Raw genomic sequence first — 19,679 nt, 5'->3', positions numbered from 1 at the left:
CTGTACAGACGAGCGGATCCATCTGTTGGGATGGATTCCAGCAGATGGATTTGTTGTGCATGTCAGCAAATATCCGATCTGCTGGAATCCATCCCAGAGGAGATTTCTCCGCGGAAACAGATCCGCTGGCGTGTACACACCATAGGATCTATCCGCAGAAACCCATTTGCTGGGATTTATCTGCGGATGGATTCTATCGTGTGTATGGGGCCTTAGATTGATGCTCATTTTGTCTAGGGGAATCGGCTAGTTGTTTTAAAATCGAAGCTGTACTTACCGTTGTAGAGAGCGATCTTCTCCACCGCTTCCGGGTATGGGCTGCGGGACTGGGCGTTCCTATTTCGATTGACAGTCTTCCGACAGGCTTCCGACGGTCGCATCCATCGCGTCACGATTTTCCGAAAGTAGCCGAACGTCGGTGCGCAGGCGCCGTATAGAGCCGCGCCGACGTTCGGCTACTAGTGACGCGATGGATGCGACCGTCGGAAGCCTGTCGGAAGACTGTCAATCAAAATAGGAACGCCCAGTCACGAAGACCATACCCGGAAGCGGCGGAGAAGATCGCTCTCTACAACGGTAAGTACAGCTTCGATTTTAAAACAACTAGCTGATTCCCCTAGACAAAATGAGCATCAATCTAAGGGTAAAAAAAAAATTATGGGTGAACTCCCGCTTTAAATTGCTCTAATTTGTGCTGTATTTCTGTCCAACCTACGTGCTCATTCCATGTACTATGCTACCATTCAAAACCACCCCCATTTACAGAAGCTTACAATTTATTATTAATTGCTTGCCGACCACCCGCCGCCATTATACTGCGTGGTACAAGGTGGTACAATCCTGTGAATCACCGTAGGTATACGTCGGCGTGGGATCTCGCTTTTGTGGGCATGCCCTGCTGGAGGTGCACGCGCTCCCATTGGCCTGCAGGGGAGTCATTCAGCAGGTCTGGTGGACTCAATGTCCACTGGCCACCTGCGATCATTCCCCACAGTGTAAACATGACAAATCTCTGTTCTGACAGGGGAGATCACACAGGTTCTGTCCTTCTGCTAAGCAGGAAGATGGATCTATGTGTTTCCCCAGTCACACAGTCCCCCATAGAGTTAGAACACACAGTGAGGGAACGCATTTAACCCCTTGATCGCCTCTGATGTTACCCCCTTTCCTGCTAGTGTCATTACAGTACAGTAACAGTGCATATTTTTACATACCTCCCAAAATTTGCAGATGAGATGGGAATAAGTGACACCTACTAGCAAACATATGTAGGCATAGGACACACTCCCTGCCACACCCCCTTCAAAGGAGAATTAACCAAAAAAAAGGTTAATTAAATCCACAAGTGCTTTTTTTTAACCACTACTTTTCCTTTATATTTGCTTTTAACATTTACAAATGCAGCAATTTAGAATTTGGATGAAAGGTTTAGCACTGGGAAACACTTTTTGAAAGATAAAAAGTGCATTTTATATACAACTATATAGATCAGACTAAAATGAGGCACAAGTGAGAAGGAAAGATGGACAGAGGGACATTGCTCCAGATCAGGGACAGTCCCTCGAAATCAGGGACAGTTGGGAGTTATGTTTTTAACACTGATTACTGTAATTATGTCCCTGCTTTCCAAAAAAATCAAAAATGTCAGTTAGGTGTCTAATCTGTTCACCACAATGTCGCAGTCCTGCTAAAAATCACTGATCGCCCCCATTACTAGTAAAAAAAAATAATAATAATAATAATAATAATAAAAATCTTTTCCCTATTTTGTAGACGCTATAACTTTTGCACAAACTCATCAATATACGCTTATTGCATTTTTTTTTTTTTACCAAAAATATGTAGAAGAATACATATTGGCCTAAACTGATCAAGGTTTTTTTTTTTTTAATATTTATTATAGCAAAAAGTAAATATATATATTGTCAGTTAAAAGACATAGTGCCATATCGCAAAAAAATGGCCTGGTCAGGAAGTGAGTAAATCCTTCCTGTCCTTAATTGTTTAATATTGGAGATAATTATTTTTCATTATAATATGTTGTTATTGGAAACGTGACATTACCCTGTCACTGGACGCTTCTCATTATACATTATACTAAACCACTGGTGTGCCTCTGCACATAGGGTGTGAAATCTGCTATGCAGTGTGATGACTCCCTCTAGTGGTTTAAAGTAGACACTACAGTATATATATATATATATATATATATATATATATATATATATATATATATATATATATATATATATATATATAGTACAGACCAAAAGTTTGGACACACCTTCTCATTCAAAGAGTTTTCTTTATTTTCATGACTATGAAAATTGTAGATTCACACCACTGAAGGCATCAAAACTATGAATTAACACATGTGCATGACAAAAAAGTGTGAAACAACTGAAAATATATTTCATATTGGTCACCTGGCGCAGCACCCCATCACTCTCCTTCTTGGTCAAATAGCCCTTACACAGCCTGGAGGTGTGTTTGGGGTCATTTTCCTGTTGATAAATAAATGATGGTCCAACTAAACGCAAACCGGATGGAATAGCATGCCGCTGCAAGATGCTGTGGTATCCATGCTGGTTCAGTATGCCTTCAATTTTGATTAAATCCCCAACAGTGTCACCAGCAAAGCACCCCCACACCATCACACCTCCTCCTCCATGCTTCACGGTGGGAACCAGGCATGTAGAGTCCATCCATTCACCTTTTCTGCGTCGCACAAAGACACGGGGGTTGGAACCAAAGATCTTAAGTTTGGACTCATCAGACCAAAGCACAGATTTCCACTGGTCTAATGTCCATTCCTTGTGTTCTTTATCCCAAACAAGTCTCTTCTGCTTGTTGCCTTTCTTTAGCAGTGGTTTCTTAGCAGATATTCTACCATGAAGGCCTGATTCACACAGTCTCCTCTTAACAGTTCTAGAGATGTGTCTGCTGCAAAAGGTGCATTGTGCACCTAAAGCTACATGGTGTGTACTGCCTGGGTCCTCTGCAGTGTGCACCGAAAGCTACATGGTGTGTGTACTGCCTTTGTCCCCTGCAGTGTGCACCTAAAGCTACGTGGTGTGTGTACTGTCTGTGTCTGTGCTATTTATCTCAATGATTTTCATCCATATTGCAGGGACCAGACATTACATTAAAGCCGCAAGCAGTTTTACATTACTTTTTTCATATAGTAATCTAATTTTGTGCAGGGACAGTTCTAAACACATGCCACTACTATAGACACCCAGCAGGTATGATATTTAAAGGAATTTTTCATTTTCTTTTTTTCACTTTAAGCATCATTAAAATCACTGTTCCAGAAAAAACTTTTTTTTTCCATTGATACATGTTCCTTGGGGCAAGACCCGGGTTCTCAACCCCGTTTTACGACAATAACTTGTATATTAGGCTTTAAAATTAGCACTTTTGAATTTGAACGTTCGAGTCCCATAGACGTCAATGGGGTTCTAAATGTTCACGCGAACGGTCGGTCCATTCGAAGGTTCTGGTGCGAACCGAACGGGGGGGGGGGGGGTTCGGCTCATCCCTACTTCTGGGATGTGTGCAAACCTGGTGGCCAACTACAAGAAACGTCTGACCTCTGTGATTGCCAACAAGGGTTTTGCCAACAAGTACTAAGTAATATTTTGCGAAGGAGTCAAATACTTATTTCACTCGTTAGAATTCAAATTAATTTATAACTTTTTTGAAATGTGTTTTTCTGGATATTTTTGTTGTTATACTGTCTCTCACTGTTAAAATAAACCTACCATTAAAATAATAGACTGATCATTTCTTTGTCAGTGTGCAAATGTACAAAATCAGCAGGGGATCCAATACTTATTTCCCTTAATGTATGTACAAAATTTCTAATGCACTTTCAATATCTTTGTTTCAGAAATGGAGGGTTCTGACTCCTCATCTCTTCAGATTCCAATAAATTTAGTAGAAGGAACGTCTTCACCTAAGCACAGCAGTGAACTACCAAAGCACAAGGCAAAGGTATTAATTGAAAATGTCCACAGTTACCATTAGAAAATCACTGAATAATTAGTAATGGAAATATAGGGCCAGATTCACATACATTTGCGGCCGTGTAACGTAACCCGTTTACGTTACACCGCCGCAAGTTTCCAGTTTTAGTGCCCGATCCACAAAGCACTTACCTGGAAACTTGCGGCGGTTTATCGTAAATACGTCCGGCGCAAGGCGGGCCAATTCAAATGGGCGTGTGCCATTTAAATTAGGCGCGCTCCCGCGCCGGACCTACTGCGCATGCTCCGTTTCGCAATTCCCGTTGTGCTTTGCGCGCAGTGACGTAATTTTTTCGACCGGCGACGCGCGTAGCGTAATTCCGTATACCCGGACGGCTTACGCAAACGACGTTCATTTTTAAATTTCGATGCGGGAACGACGGCCATACTTTATACAGCAATACGATTGCTGTGTAAAGTTAAGGCACCAAAAACGACGACTAACTTTGCGACGGGAAACTAGACTAGCGGCGACGTAGCAAACGCGAAAATCCGTCGTGGATCGCCGTAACTCCTATTTTGCATACCCGACGCTGGTTTACGACGCGAACTCCCCCCAGCGGCGGCCGCAGTACTGCATCCTAAGATCCGACAGTGTAAAACAATTACACCTGTCGGATCTTATGGATATCTATGCGTAACTGATTCTATGAATCAGTCGCATAGATAGAAACAGAGATACGACGGCGTATCAGGAGATACGCCGTCGTATCTCTTTTGTGAATCTGGCCCATAGAATCGTTTTAAATACACCTGTCATAGCATATAGGTTGTCACTGGTGACCTCTTTCCGGAAATAGAAGAATGTTTAAATTTAGATAGTATTAGCCCAGACTTTTACTTTAGTATGGCCACTTACCTATATTTGGTCAATTACATTGTCCAACCATGACGATGTGACCATATTAAGTCTTTTTACCGCTTTACCGCTGCATCTGATTATGCCTGCAATCACTTGAAAGTTCCCCATGGGTGTGGCAGGAACTGAGTTAAGCCTGGTACACACCAAAGTTTTTTTTTTTGTGCAACCCCCGAGGGTTACACGAAAAAAAGACTGACTGCTCTGGTCGGGTTCTAAGTCATTTCTGTCTGCCGTTTCATTCCTCTGCTATATGCATGAGTCACTTCTGACAAGTTTTTCCTGACACCAAGAGAAAAAGTGTTGGGGAAGGCACAGACTGTGATTGACAGCCTCAGCTATGTTCCTGCGTGCTGTGTAAAGGTGTGAATCCCTTCCCTCCAATCGGCTCTCAGAGCTCCCCTCACTGATGTAACTGCAGCTCCCTGCCCCCTGCTTTTCAGAGCTGAGAGATCCTGTGTACATTCTGCACTTTGAATGGATGTAGGGGAAAGATGGCTGTAGATAAACAGGTAAAACTTATATAGAAGGATTTGTTTCAGCTCTGTGTATCACCTGAGCCCAGTCACGTCACTGGGTATATGTGCGGGTTTACAACCTCTTCAACCCTGGAAGGTTTTACCCCCTTAATGATCAGGCCATTCTTTGCGATACGACACTGTGTTATTTTAACTGATAATTGTGCTGTACCCAAATACATTTTTCCCACAAATAGAGCTTTCTTTTGGTGGTATTTGATCACCTCTGCAGTGTTTATTTTTTGCGTCAAAAAACAGCGACAATTTTGAAAAAATATATATATTTTTTACTTTCTGCTATAATACATATCCAATAAAAAAAACTGTCCTCATCAATTTTGTATTCTGCTACATTTTTTTGTTAAAAAAATCCCAATAAGCGTACATTGATTGGTTTGCGCAAAAGTTATCGTTTTTACAAACTATGGGATATTTTTATGGCATTTCAAAAAATTTTTTTTACTAGTAATGGCAGCGATCAGCGTTTTTTTAGCGGGACTGCCACATTGCGGCAGACGAATCGGACACCTGACACTTTTTTGGGGACCAGTGACATTATTACAGTGATCAGTGCTAAAAATATGCACTGTTATTGTACCAATGACAGGGAAGGGGCTAACATCAGGGGCTATCAAAGGGTTAAATGTGCACCTAGCTGGTGCTTGCTAACTGAGTGGGGGTTGCTCTGACTGGATGAAGACAGAGATTGGTAAAGCAGGAACACAAGATCTCTATCTTCTCTCCTGTCAGAATAGCAATCTGCCTTGTTTACATAGGCAGATCTCCTTTCTGCCTCTATGGAGAAACAATCACAGGGCTGCTGATTGGCATCACCTGTGTCCAATCAGTGTGCGCTCTCGCCTTCCAGCGGCGTGCGCGCACCCCCAGTGTCTATTGCACAAAATGACGTACAGGTACGTTGTTTCGTGTAATAGAGCCAGCCTGCTGCAATGAAAGTGCGGTAGACAATTGGCAAGTGGTTAACCACAGGGGGGGTCACTGTCTCGACATAGGTGCCATTTAAAGAACACATTTTTCTCAATGAATGCAAGGCAATATGTGATGGGACGAGTTGGAGATTGACATCACCGTCCTTCCTCCCCACCTAGTCCAATTATTTTTCAGCATGGCAGCTAATACTACACTGATTCTTCACTTTCACAGGGATCGGCCAGGTATGGAATATGCATACTTACATTGATCCAAGCTGGACCAATGTATCTATGGCAAAAAAAACATACCTGGAATCATAGGTGTGTGCACCCTAAAGCTCAAACGAGAAATAATACCGCTCAGAAAACTGCTGATCCCCTGGCTTTGCTTCCGTCCCACCAAGCCAAAAGGGTGCCGGCTATGCACAGGTGCATTGGACGAAAAGAGGTCCTGGACTGCCGCACTCCTTAAAACGATATCTTTATTCAGCAAGTGAAATCCAAAAAACAAAAAACAACCAACAATGTTGCAGTCAAAAAGAAGTGAACAAAAGGAAAAGGATGGCTGACATGTTTCACATCGTATGAGGCCTCGTACACACGACCAAGAAACTCGACGGGCGAAACAAAATGTACACACGACCGGTTTCCTCGGCAAAAAAATATCTCCCAGCAAGTTTCTTGCTGGTTTTTGCCGAGAAACTCGGTCGTGTGTACGAGGCCTGATGCTTACTCGTAGCTAGTGAACAATGACAAAAACTGTGTTTAACCACTTAAGCCCCGGACCATATTGCTGCGACGTGGCTCCCAAACAAAATTGGCGTCCTTTTTTCCCCACAAATAGAGCTTTCTTTTGGTGGTATTTGATCACCTCTGCGGTTTTTATTTTTTGCGCTATAAACAAAAATAGAGCGACAATTTTGAAAAAAATTCAATATTTTTTACTTTTTGCTATAATAAATATCCCCCAAAAACATATATAAACATTTTTTTTTTCCTCAGTTTAGGCCGATACGTATTATTCTACCTATTTTTGGTAAAAAATTGCAATAATCGTTTATCGGTTGGTTTGCGCAAAATTTATAGCGTTTACAAAATAGGGGATGTTTTTTTTTTTTTTTTTTTTTTACTACTAATGGCGGCGATCAGCGATTTTTTTCGTGACTGCGACATTATGGCGGACACTTCGGACAATCTTGACACATTTTTGGGACAATTGTCATTTTCACAGCAAAAAATGCATTTAAATTGCATTGTTTATTGTGAAAATGACAGTTGCAGTTTGGGAGTTAACCACAGGGGGCGCTGTAGGAGTTAGGGTTTACTTTGTGTGTGTTTACTAGTGTAGGGGGGTGTGGCTGTAGGAATGACGTCATCGATCGTGTCTTCCCTATAAAGGGAATGACGCGATCGATGCGCCGACACAGTGAAGCACAGGGAAGCCGTGTTTACATACGGCTCTCCCCGTTCTTCAGCTCCGGGGAGCGATCGCGACGGAGCGGCTATAAACAAATAGCCGCGCCGTCGTCCCGGATCGCGACCCCGAGCGGACCCGACCTCCGCATGTACCGGGGGGGGGTCCCGATCGGACCCCCCACCCACGTCTAGCAGAGGACGTACAGGTACGTACATGTGCCTGTCCGTGCCATTCTGCTGACGTATATGTACATGAGGAGGTCGGGAAGTGGTTAAAAGAAGGAGGGAGAAAGGTGAATGGGGCGTTCCACCAATTAGCCCACAGGTGATCATTAGTCAATAGAACACTTCGATGAACCCTGATGTGTCACACATGGGATACTATCGTATATGAGCTGGATAAAAAATCAAAAAGAAGAAATCTCTCATACTAATGATGAGAGAGAGTGAAAAAAAACGAACAAGAAGAAATCCCATGTGTGAAACAAATATGTATCATAACCGATATAGTGAAAAAAGAGTTATATTAGTGTACTGCAGTGCTTCTCCAATAGTGGGGCGCGCCCCCTGGGGGGCCGCGAGGCTCCGTAAAGGGGGGCTCGTTTGACCTCTGCAAATACGGCATACTGCAGAGAGAGGTAGCAGCGCGGCGCGATCACTTGAGATTGTCCCAGCGCAGCCCCAGTAGCAGCCCGACGCGGAGGACCACGTGACCCTTTCGAGAAGAACAGACCCGATTGGATAGACATAATGCTCTATCCTGATTGGCCAAACCCGCCCGTGTGACTCTTTGTAGACACGAAGTGTAGCAGACCCTCAAGTGACATCATGGAAAAAATTTTAACAGGGATGAGAAGACAGGCGGAGAGAGAAGGAGAGAAGGAGATAACAGAAAGTCTCCCGAAGGCTAAGACGAGGAAATATGACGAGGCGTATGCAGCGCTTGGCTTCACTGTGACTACGGTGGGAGACGAGGAAAGACCGGTGTGCTTACTATGTCTAAAAATGTTGGCAGCGGACAGCATGAAGCCAAATAAGGATAATAAGGTTAATAAGGATACGGTGTTATGCAGAGGTGTACTTATAACAATTTTATAGACAAATGATACTATTTACAGTCGCGCGGAGGGGCGCGAAATGTTTTCTTCTTCCTAGGGGGGGCATGACAGAAAATAATTGAGAAGCACTGGTGTACTGTGATATAAAGTGTTGTGCGATAAATATATATGGCTTAAAAAGTTGATACAATAAGCTCATATCGTGATCTAAATGATTTTTGATAAATAATATCAATTGATAAATAATATCAAGTGTAGAGCTCATTAAAACTGCAACTTTTTATATATATATATATATATATATATATATATATATATATATATGTAAAACACAAAAAATATAAAAATATGGTATTTTATTAAAATAGTATATATATGATTATGGTTATAATACTATACGCTATACCATGTGTCTCTGGTTTAGATGTCATTTTAAGGCATCTACAAAAAAAAAATTCTTCTATATATGCTCCAAGAGGCATTTAGAAATATGTTAAACGTACCAGAGAAAACAATGTTATCTCTGGTACGTTTAACATATTTCTAAATGCCTCTTGGAGCATATATAGAAGAAAATATATTTTTTTGTAGATGCCTTAAAATGACATCTAAACCAGAGACACATGGTATAGCGTATAGTATTATAACCATAATCATATATATACTATTTTAATAAAATACCATATTTTTATATTTTTTGTGTTTTACATATATATATATATATATATATATATATATATATAAAAAGTTGCAGTTTTAATGAGCTCTACACTTGATATTATTTATCAATTGATATTATCACGATATGAGCTTATTGTATCAATTTTTTAAGCCATATATATTTATCGCACAACACTTTATATCACAGTACACTAATATAACTCTTTTTTCACCATATTGGTTATGATACATATTTGTTTCACACATGGGATTTCTTCTCGTTCGTTTTTTTTCACTCTCTCTCATCATTAGTATTAGAGATTTCTTCTTTTTGATTTTTTATCCAGCTCATATACGATAGTATCCCATGTGTGACACATCAGGGTTCATCGAAGTGTTCTATTGACTAACGATCACCTGTGGGCTAATTGGTGGAACGCCCCATTCACCTTTCTCCCTCCTTCTTTTAAACACAGATTTTTGTCATTGCTCACTAGCTACGAGTAAGCATCACTTTTCCTTTTGTTCACTTCTTTTTGACTGCAACATTGTTGGTTGTTTTTTGGATTTCACTTGCTGAATAAAGATATCGTTTTAAGGAGTGCGGGAGTCCAGGACCTCTTTTCATCTAAAGATCAAACACACGTCCTATAAATATATAGGGCAATGGACAGTGTCAGTAGAGCAGTGGACGATGTCAGTAGGGCAGAGGTTGATATCAGTAGTTTATTTTTTTTTATTTTTTTCATGATTACATTTTTATAATTGCATTCTTTTTTTATAATATTTTTATACTATCATTTTTATTATTGTTGTTTACAATTTTCTTTAGGTGCCCCATTGGGGGCTTTGGTGAAATATCAGGGGTCTAAACAGGCCCCAGAGTTCTCACTTTTGAGACAAAGAAAGGGACTGGGGACAGAGATTCCCCAGTCTCTTTCTCGCAACCAAGCAGCAGGGGGAATCTGCCTAGGGTGATTAGGGTGTGCCCAGGCTCACCTGGCACACCCTGTGCGCACGCCTATGCCTGGAATTCAGCTTCACTAGATCAGAATACCTGGTTTTATTTAGGTATTTGGCTTTTACTGGCTTGTAAACACAATTTTTTTTCCAGCATGTACTGTAGGTCTAAGAGGTAACTTTTTTTTTTTTTATCATTTCAGAATAGACAGAGGAAGATTTCTGTCCCTCGGACAGACATACAAGAAGATGCTGATGATGTAAGCCTTCGGTACATAATGTATCTCTTCCAATACATGAAGTGTTTTCCATATAACTGTCCTGCATGTCTAGAACAAAATCACAGAAATAAATATTAATGGTGTGTGAGCTTGTAGAAGTGATACTCCCCAGATATTAATATTTCACTGAGTATTCACAAACCTGTCTCTTTCCCTTGCATGTGCTGATAATCAATATTTGTAATATTTATGTATCCCTTACCCCAGCAAATCCAGCCTTCAGCAATCTGTATCAATTGTCAGCCTAGAAATGTTTTGACATCAAAGCAAGTTTTTACTATAAGTAACAGGGTTGGCGGTAGAATTGAATTAAGAATAGACTAACATCTTCCATTCTTCATCTTCATTTCAGTATGACTCATATTATGACGTATTTCACTATTTGAAGTGTAACTCTAATCTAAAATGTGGTTTTGTGTTGTAAAGCGCTGCACAAACTGTTGGCGCTATACAGGTCCTTCTCAAAAAATTTGCATATTGTGATAAAGTTCATTATTTTCTGTAATGTACTGATAAACATTAGACTTTCATATATTTTAGATTCATTACACACAACTGAAGTAGTTCAAGCTTTTTATTGTTTTAATATTGATGATTTTGGCATACAGCTCATGAAAACCCAAAATTCCTATCTCAAAAAATTAGCATATCATGAAAAGGTTCTCTAAACGAGCTCTTAACCTAATCATCTGAATCAACTAATTAACTCTAAACACCTGCAAAAGATTCCTGAGGCTTTTAAAAACTCCCAGCCTGGTTCATTACTCCAAACCGCAATCATGGGTAAGACTGCCGACCTGACTGCTGTCCAGAAGGCCATCATTGACACCCTCAAGCAAGAGGGTAAGACACAGAAAGAAATTTCTGAACGAATAGGCTGTTTCCAGAGTGCTATATCAAGGCACCTCAGTGGGAAGTCTGTGGGAAGGAAAAAGTGTGGCAGAAAACGCTGCACAACGAGAAGAGGTGACCGGACCCTGAGGAAGATTGTGGAGAAGGACCGATTCCAGACCTTGGGGGACCTGCGGAAGCAGTGGACTGAGTCTGGAGTAGAAACATCCAGAGCCACCGTGTACAGGCATGTGCAGGAAATGGGCTACAGGTGCCGAATTCCCCAGGTCATGCCACTTTTGAACCAGAAACAGCGGCAGAAGCGCCTGACCTGGGCTACAGAGAAGCAACACTGGACTGTTGCTCAGTGGTCCAAAGTACTTTTTTCGGATGAAAGCAAATTTTGCATGTCATTTGGTAATCAAGGTGCCAGAGTCTGGAGGAAGACTGGGGAGAGGGAAATGCCAAAATGCCTGAAGTCCAGTGTCAAGTACCCACAGTCAGTGATGGTCTGGGGTGCCATGTCAGCTGCTGGTGTTGGTCCATTGTGTTTTATCAAGGGCAGGGTGAATGCAGCTAGCTATCAGGAGATTTTGGAGCACTTCATGCTTCCATCTGCTGAAAAGCTTTATGGAGATGAACATTTCATTTTTCAGCACGACCTGGCACCTGCTCACAGTGTCAAAACCACTGGTAAATGGTTTACTGACCATGGTATTACTGTGCTCAATTGGCCTGCCAACTCTCCTGACCTGAACCCCATAGAGAATCTGTCGGATATTGGGAAGAGAAAGTTGAGAGACGCAAGACCCAACACTCTGGATGAGCTTAAGGCCGCTACCGAAGCATCCTGGGCCTCCATGACACCTCAGCAGTGCCACAGGCTGATTGCCTCCATGCCACGCCCCATTGAAGCAGTCATTTCTGCAAAAGGATTCCCAACCAAGTATTGAGTGCATAACTGAACATAATTATTTGAAGGTTGACTTTTTTTTTATTAAAAACACTTTTCTTTTATTGGTCGGATGAAATATGCTAATTTTTTGAGATAGGAATTTTGGGTTTTCATGAGCTGTATGCCAAAATCATCAATATTAAAACAATAAAAGGCTTGAACTACTTCAGTTGTGTGTAATGAATCTAAAATATATGAAAGTCTAATGTTTATCAGTAAATTACAGAAAATAATGAACTTTATCACAATATGCTAATTTTTTGAGAAGGACCTGTATAAATCATGTATAATAATAATTATACTTTTAAGAGCAGGAGGTGATCAGGAAACATCCCGATCCCCCCACAACTAATTAACAAAAAAGCAACATGTATGACATCACTTTTCGGTTCACAGCTGTCTTTTCCCGGTCTGTGCTTGATTAGCTGGAGGTCAGGGAGACATTGAGGGTCTAATAGACCCCTGATGTCCTCATAAAGAAGACTTGCCACCTGCCAGCGCTATCACGTGGGGGCTTGTTAGTCCCTTTGTGATAGCAAAAAAGTTAAATAGCAACACGTATCACTTTTGGGTTCACAGCAACATGTATGACATCACTTTTGGGTTCACAGCAACATGTATGACATCACTTTTGGGTTCACAGCAACATGTATGACATCACTTTTGGGTTCACAGCTGTCATTCCCCAGTCTGCGCTTGATTAACTGGAGGTCAGGGGAGACATTGAGGGTCTAATAGACCCCTGATGTCTCGTAAAGAAGACTTGCCACCTGCCAATGCTATCGTATAGGGGGCTTGTTAGTCCCTTTGTGATAGCAATAAAGTTAAATAGAGAAAAAAAAGTGTCGCCTATGAAGATTTTTTTTATTTTTTATTTTATTTTTTCTGGTGCAAACCATTTTTAAGGCTTGACATTTTTAGTACTTATTGACTTTACGCAACCCCATCTTTTACCTTTTACTCAAAACATGGATGTAATATTGTGTTTGTTTGCCATAAAATTTGTTCTAGGGTATTTTTCCTGAAAAATTGCATTTGATAAATAACTGTGCAAATATTGTACAACATAAAAATTTGCGACTCACACCATATAATTGTTTGGGGGTAATTTCTAAAGTTAATTTCTATCGAAAAATGAAGACTAAAACATGTGTGCAAAATATTAATTTTTTGCTCTAGTACGAAGTTCAGCGGAGTCTGTGAATATATGCATGTTTATACTAGATCATAACAACAGGGGATTCAGAACATTGCACAAGGCTCAGGAAGCCAAGGGGGCAAACAAGAATGGCACTCACCCTATTACAGTAGACATGCACACAGGGTGTGCTGGATGTGCCTGGGCACACCCTAATCACCTAGTGCGCATTAGCATTATCACTCTTTGGAGCAGCAGGGAGATGGAAAAGATCTCCCTCTTACCTGCTCTGCCATAAGAGAAGTGCTTGCGCACTTCTCTTTCACTTTGCCGGTAGGGAGATCAATGTACCAGGGCCATATATATATATATATATATATATATATATATATATATAAATATACAGGGCTTTTTTTCTCAGACAATAGGTGCAGGAACTCCCCCTTTCCGAATCACCTCTTTTCTCCGCCCCTACCCACCTCCCAGTACCGTCCCTTTTAGACAATATAGAACCAAGTATCATTTTGTGGTGCTAAGTAATTTGGATGGAATTTGGTAATGATATCAAGAAAAGCAGTAAAATAAATTCCCTGCAGCCAGCAGCAATAGATCCCCTAACAACAATGGACCACCCACAACAAAAGTCCCCCCGCCGGCAACAATAGACTCCCGGCAGCATCAACAGATCTCCGCACAGCCAGCATTAATAGACTCTCTGGCTGCCATCAACAATAGACCCCCTCCCCCAACAGTAGACCTCTTTCAGCAACAACTGGCCCCCCAGCAACATAAACCCCCCCCCCAGCAACAATAGGTCCCCCACCAGCAACAATAGACTTCCTCAGCAACAATAGACCCCCCTGCAAAAATAGATCCCCAGCAGTGAGCATCAATACCCTGCAGCACACCCCAGCACTCCTTGCCATTACATACAGTCAGTCCAGAAGGTGCCGGAACTGCGTTCCCCCGCGTTCCCACTGAAAAAAAGCCCTGTATATATATATATATATATATATATATATATATATATATATATACTGGGGCAGATTCAGATAGAGATACAACGGCGTATCTCCTGATACGCCGTTGTATCTCTGAGTTCCGTCGGTCGTATCTATGTGCCTGATTCATAGAATCAGGTTCCGCATAGATATCCCTAAGATCCGACAGGTGTAAGTGACTTACACCATCGGATCTTAGGCTACAATTCCAGGCCGGCCGCTAGGTGGCGTTTCGTGTTTTTTTTACGCGACGAATATGCAAATGAGGATTTCTGCCGATTCAGAAACGAACGACCGCCCGGCGCATTTTTTTTTCTTTGTTTGCGTTCGGCTTTTTCCAGCGTATAGTTACCCCTGCTATGTGAGGGGTATCCTATGTTAAGTATGGCTGTCGTTCCCGCGCCGAGTTTTGAATTTTTTACGTTGTTTGCGTAAGTCGTTCGCGAATACGGATGGACGTAATTTACGTTCACATCGAAACCAATGACATCCTAGCGATGTCATTTAGAGCAATGCACGCTGGAAAATTTTACGGACAGCGCATGCGCAGTTCGTTCGGCACAGGGAAGCGCCTGATTTAAATGTTACACGCCCCCTAGCTGCGGAATTTAAATTCCGCCGGGGGATTTACGATACGCCGCCGCAACTTTAGAGGCAAGTGCTTTCTGAATAAAGCACTTGCCTCAAAAACTTGCGGCGGCGTAACGTAAATCAGATTCTAAATATAAATATATAAAATAAATCTAAAGATCCACTGACCTATCTGAATCTGGCCCACTGTGTATATATATATATATATATATATATATACACACACACACGCGCGCTTGTGTGTTTGAGCTTTGTGGTGCACACTCTAATGCAATAAGCTGTGCACACCTATGCCTATTGCACTAGCCATGTGCTCATATTACAGTCCTCCGGCACATTCAAGCTCTGTAAGCAGGCTTTTTTTCAGCAAAGCGGCTAAGGTTAGCCCGATAAACATAAGAAAAATACTAGACTGCCATATGCTGGTTTAAAATGAAAATATGAAATATATAACATTTTCATATTTGCCTACAATATATTTAACTTTTTTTATTTTTAGCCTGATAAATATAAAGAAGAAATAAAATGTTTCCAAAAACACTATAGATGTGTTTATTATGGCGTGTTCAAAAAGCAAAGTCAGTTACTGTCACTAGTTTTTATTTTATAGTTTGTCTTCCTTTGTACCCTATATATTGTTTTTAGTTCTAACATATGTCATGTCCATACCGTATAAATCCTTTCTAGTCATTTACCATACATGAATCTTTTAAATATAATATAAGGTGCATTATAGACTAATCTTGCCAAATATAAAGTTTCTGTAGAAATTAGGCTTGATTGATAAGATATAAAACTTTTAAAGAGTTTTGCTTTTTTCAGCTACTAAATCACAATTCTTCTGTTGTATTCCCCATTCCTGGCACTTTGACCAATGCAGTAGAATAAGTAGTATGAAGTTATGGATGAAAGAGCATACGGAAGAGCCAGGCAGACACCTCTGAGCTGTGAGATCGTCTCTCATCTACTGTATGATCCGGCACCCTGCCGGGAGACCATGCACTATTTATGAATGCACTCTCTGAATATTTACTACCTTGCAAACTATTCTAGCCTTGAAGTCCCTAGATTTCATGTTGTTTGGTTTAGTTGTGAAATAGGTGCTGAGTGTCTCCTCACTCCAGAAGCCTGCGTCAAACAGTGGAAAATTATCCCATCTGGTACTGAGCAGAATTTGGGCCTGTTAATAATTCTTGACATGGTTTATACAACATATTAAATGGGATGCAGCGTGTGAAAATTCACATCTGTTGTCTAAAACACAATATATTCCTTCTGTAAACACAATATGTTTCCAGGAAGCTATGTCCTTGACAAAATAAAATAAAAATGTTACAACAAACTTTAAAAGCTTAACTCTAGGCAAAGATATAGTCTATCTATATATATATATATATATATATATATATATATACACACTCACAGTATATAATATATATACTTTGGGCTAGATTCACATACATTTAGGCGGGCGTAGCGTATGTCCTATACGCTACGCCGCCGTAACTTTGAGAGGCGAGTATGGTATGCTCAAAGATTTTGCGCCCAAAGTTACGGCGGCGTAGCGTATTAGGGCGGCGTAAGCCCGCCTAATTCAAATGTTGAAGCTGTGGGCGTGTTTTATGTATATTAAGTGTGACCCCACGTAAATGATGTTTCGATCGAACGGCGCATGCGCCGTCCGTGGACGTATCCCAGTGCGCATGCTCCAAATGACGTCGACAAATCGTCAATGCTTTCGACGTGAACGTAAATTACGGCCAGCCCCATTCACGGACGAGTTACGCAAACGACGTAAAACTTGAAAGATTTGACACGGTTCCGACGTCCATACTTAACATCGGCTGCGCCATCTTTTGGAGGTTTATCTTTACGCCTGAAAACCCCTAACGTAAACGGCGTATCTTTACTGCGATGGCCGGGCGTACATTCGTGAATAGGCGTATCTAGCTTATTTACATATTCTAGGCGTAAATCAGCGTCCACGCCCCTAGTGGCCAGCGTAAATATGCAGTTAAGATACGACGGCGTATGAGACTTACGCCGGTCGTATCTTAGCAATATTTAAGCGTATCTCAGTTTGAGAATACGCTTAAATATACGACGACGGGGATTCGGACTTACGACGGCGTATCTATTGATACGCCCGTCGTAAGTCTACCTGAAGCTGGCCCTTTGTATATAAATAATTTAACCTTTGTGCGATCCAGGTGTGAACCGGCCTTGAGGTAGTAGTAGGTCATTGTCCAAGATAGCACAATATGGTCATCAGCCTTTTCTCTCAACAAGCCTTCCCCGAGGGTGCCAAGCACCCCCCATATGCTGCCAAATCATCATACATGTAACAGAAGAAGATCACTTCATGTCCAGAAGGTCCTTCTAAAGCTGGTCATTGACAGCTATTTTTTTTTTCTTTATTCTTTCAGCCAGATTCAAACAGATTCCTATATCCAACATTATTTCATACTTACCGTATCTTTCTTTTCCTGGTGCCCATCCATGGCAGCATACAATCCCACCCTTGGTATGCTATATTAGGTGGAATGCTGGGAGAGCACTAGTCCTTTTCTTATATAATATTCACTGGTCCTGAGGGAGGAGCCAAGGCGTAGCCTCTCACAGGTATGCTGCCATGGATAGGCACCAGGAAAAGAAAATTACGGTAAGTATGAAACAATTTTCTGTTTTATAGTAAGGGGCTGGCTATCCAAAAGCACCCTTACTGGTACTTCTAAACCTGCTGGCTATAGTTCAAAGGTCATGCAGCACATTATGGTTTTAAAACAAATTTCCCAGGTGAATCTGCACAAAAATTCACTGAGACTGCAAATCTTGAACCTCCAGAAGTAACCTGAAATTCATGATAAAAACCAAACTTCATTCCTAGTTAGGATATTATTTCTTTCCAAGGGATCTATGGATAGCAGATAACACAATGGTGTTGATTTACTAAAACTAGAGAGTGCAAAATCTAGTGAAGCTCTACATAGAAACCAATCAGCTTCCAGTTTGTTTAACCACTTGCCGACCGCCGCATGTAAATGTACGTCCACAGAATGGCACATACAGGCAAATAGGCGTACAGGTATGTCCTTGCCTTTCCGCGGGTCGGGGGTCCGATCGGGACCACCCCCCCCCCGACCCGCTCGATCGATGATGTCAGACCTACAGCCACACCCCCCTACTGTTGTAAACACACACTAGGTGAACCCTAACTCCTACAGCGCCCCCTGTGGTTAACTCCCAAACTGCAACTGTCATTTTCACAATAAACAATGCAATTTAAATGCATTTTTTGCTGTGAAAATGACAATGGTCCCAAAAATGTGTCAAAATTGTCCGAAGTGTCCGCCATAATGCCACAGTCACGAAAAAAATCGCTGATAGCCGCCATTAGTAGTAAAAAAAATAAAAAAAATAAAACTATCCCCTATTTTGTAAACGCTATAAATTTTGCGCAAACCAATCGATAAACGCTTATTGCGATTTTTTTTACCAAAAATAGGTAGAAGAATACGTATCGGCCTAAACTGAGGATTTTTTTTTTTTATATATATATGTTTTTGGGGGATATTTATTACAGCAAAAAGTAAAAAATATTGAATTTTTTTCAAAATTGTCACACTATTTTTGTTTATAGCGCAAAAAATAAAAACCGCAGAGGTGATCAAATTCCACCAAAAGAAAGCTCTATTTGTGGGTAAAAAAGGACTGTTAAGGCGACGCAGTGCCGAATTGTAAAAACGCCTTTGGGCATTTAGCAGCATATTGGTCCGGGGCTTAAGTGGTTAATAAAGCTTAGGGCCCTTTCACACTGGTGCGGTAAAAAATAGCGCTATTAAAACGCTCATAAAATGCTCCCCATGCCCCCTCCATTGAAATTAATTAAAAACCGATGTAAAAACGCAGTAAAAACGGAGCGTTAAAATCGCGGTAAAAAACTGCGATTTTACTGCGTTTTTAATTCATTTCAATGGAGAGAGGCATGGGGAGCGTTTTAATAGCGCTATTTTTACCGCGAAAACGCGGCAAAAACGTACCCGTGTGAAAGGGCCCTTAATTAAACAAGCTGAAGTTCGAAGCTACCATGCACAGCTGTCCCAGATTTTGCACTCTCCAGTTTTAGTAAATCAACCCCCATGTGTTTTTCCCTGGAGAATAAATAAAGGGAAAGGCTATCAATGCCAGACATATAGGGCCGGATCCACAACGAGCGGGTGCAACGTAACTTTTCCGATTTAAGTTACACCGCCGCAAATTGCCCAAGTTAGTGCCCGATCCACAAAGCACTTACCTGGAAATTTGCGGCGGTGTATCCTACATCAGTCCGGCGCAAGGCGGGCCAATTCAAATGGGGCGAGTCCCATTTAAATTAGGCGCGCTCCCGCGCCGGACGTACTGCGCATGCTCCCGACGCTATTTTCCCGACATGCTTGGCGCGAAGTGACGTT

At 41.4% G+C, this 19,679-nt stretch overlaps 1 protein-coding gene across 2 annotated transcripts in view; it reads left to right on the top strand.

The window, feature by feature from the left end:
* The window catches only part of KIAA2012 (KIAA2012 ortholog), a 239,891-nt gene that overhangs the window by 162,125 nt on the left and 58,087 nt on the right, over positions 1-19,679 (top strand). For both annotated transcript variants that reach the window (XM_040357236.1, XM_040357234.1), the window contains exons 13-14: positions 3,893-3,996; positions 10,635-10,691. In XM_040357236.1, coding sequence (XP_040213170.1) covers positions 3,893-3,996; positions 10,635-10,691 — 161 coding nt within the window. The remainder of the gene's footprint in view (positions 1-3,892; positions 3,997-10,634; positions 10,692-19,679) is intronic.

Source organism: Rana temporaria, chromosome 6 (genome assembly GCF_905171775.1).
Source record: "Rana temporaria chromosome 6, aRanTem1.1, whole genome shotgun sequence".
Classification (NCBI taxonomy): Eukaryota; Metazoa; Chordata; class Amphibia; order Anura; family Ranidae; genus Rana; species Rana temporaria.
Note: the sequence above shows the minus strand (reverse complement) of the source record. Positions and strands in the feature narration are given on the sequence as shown.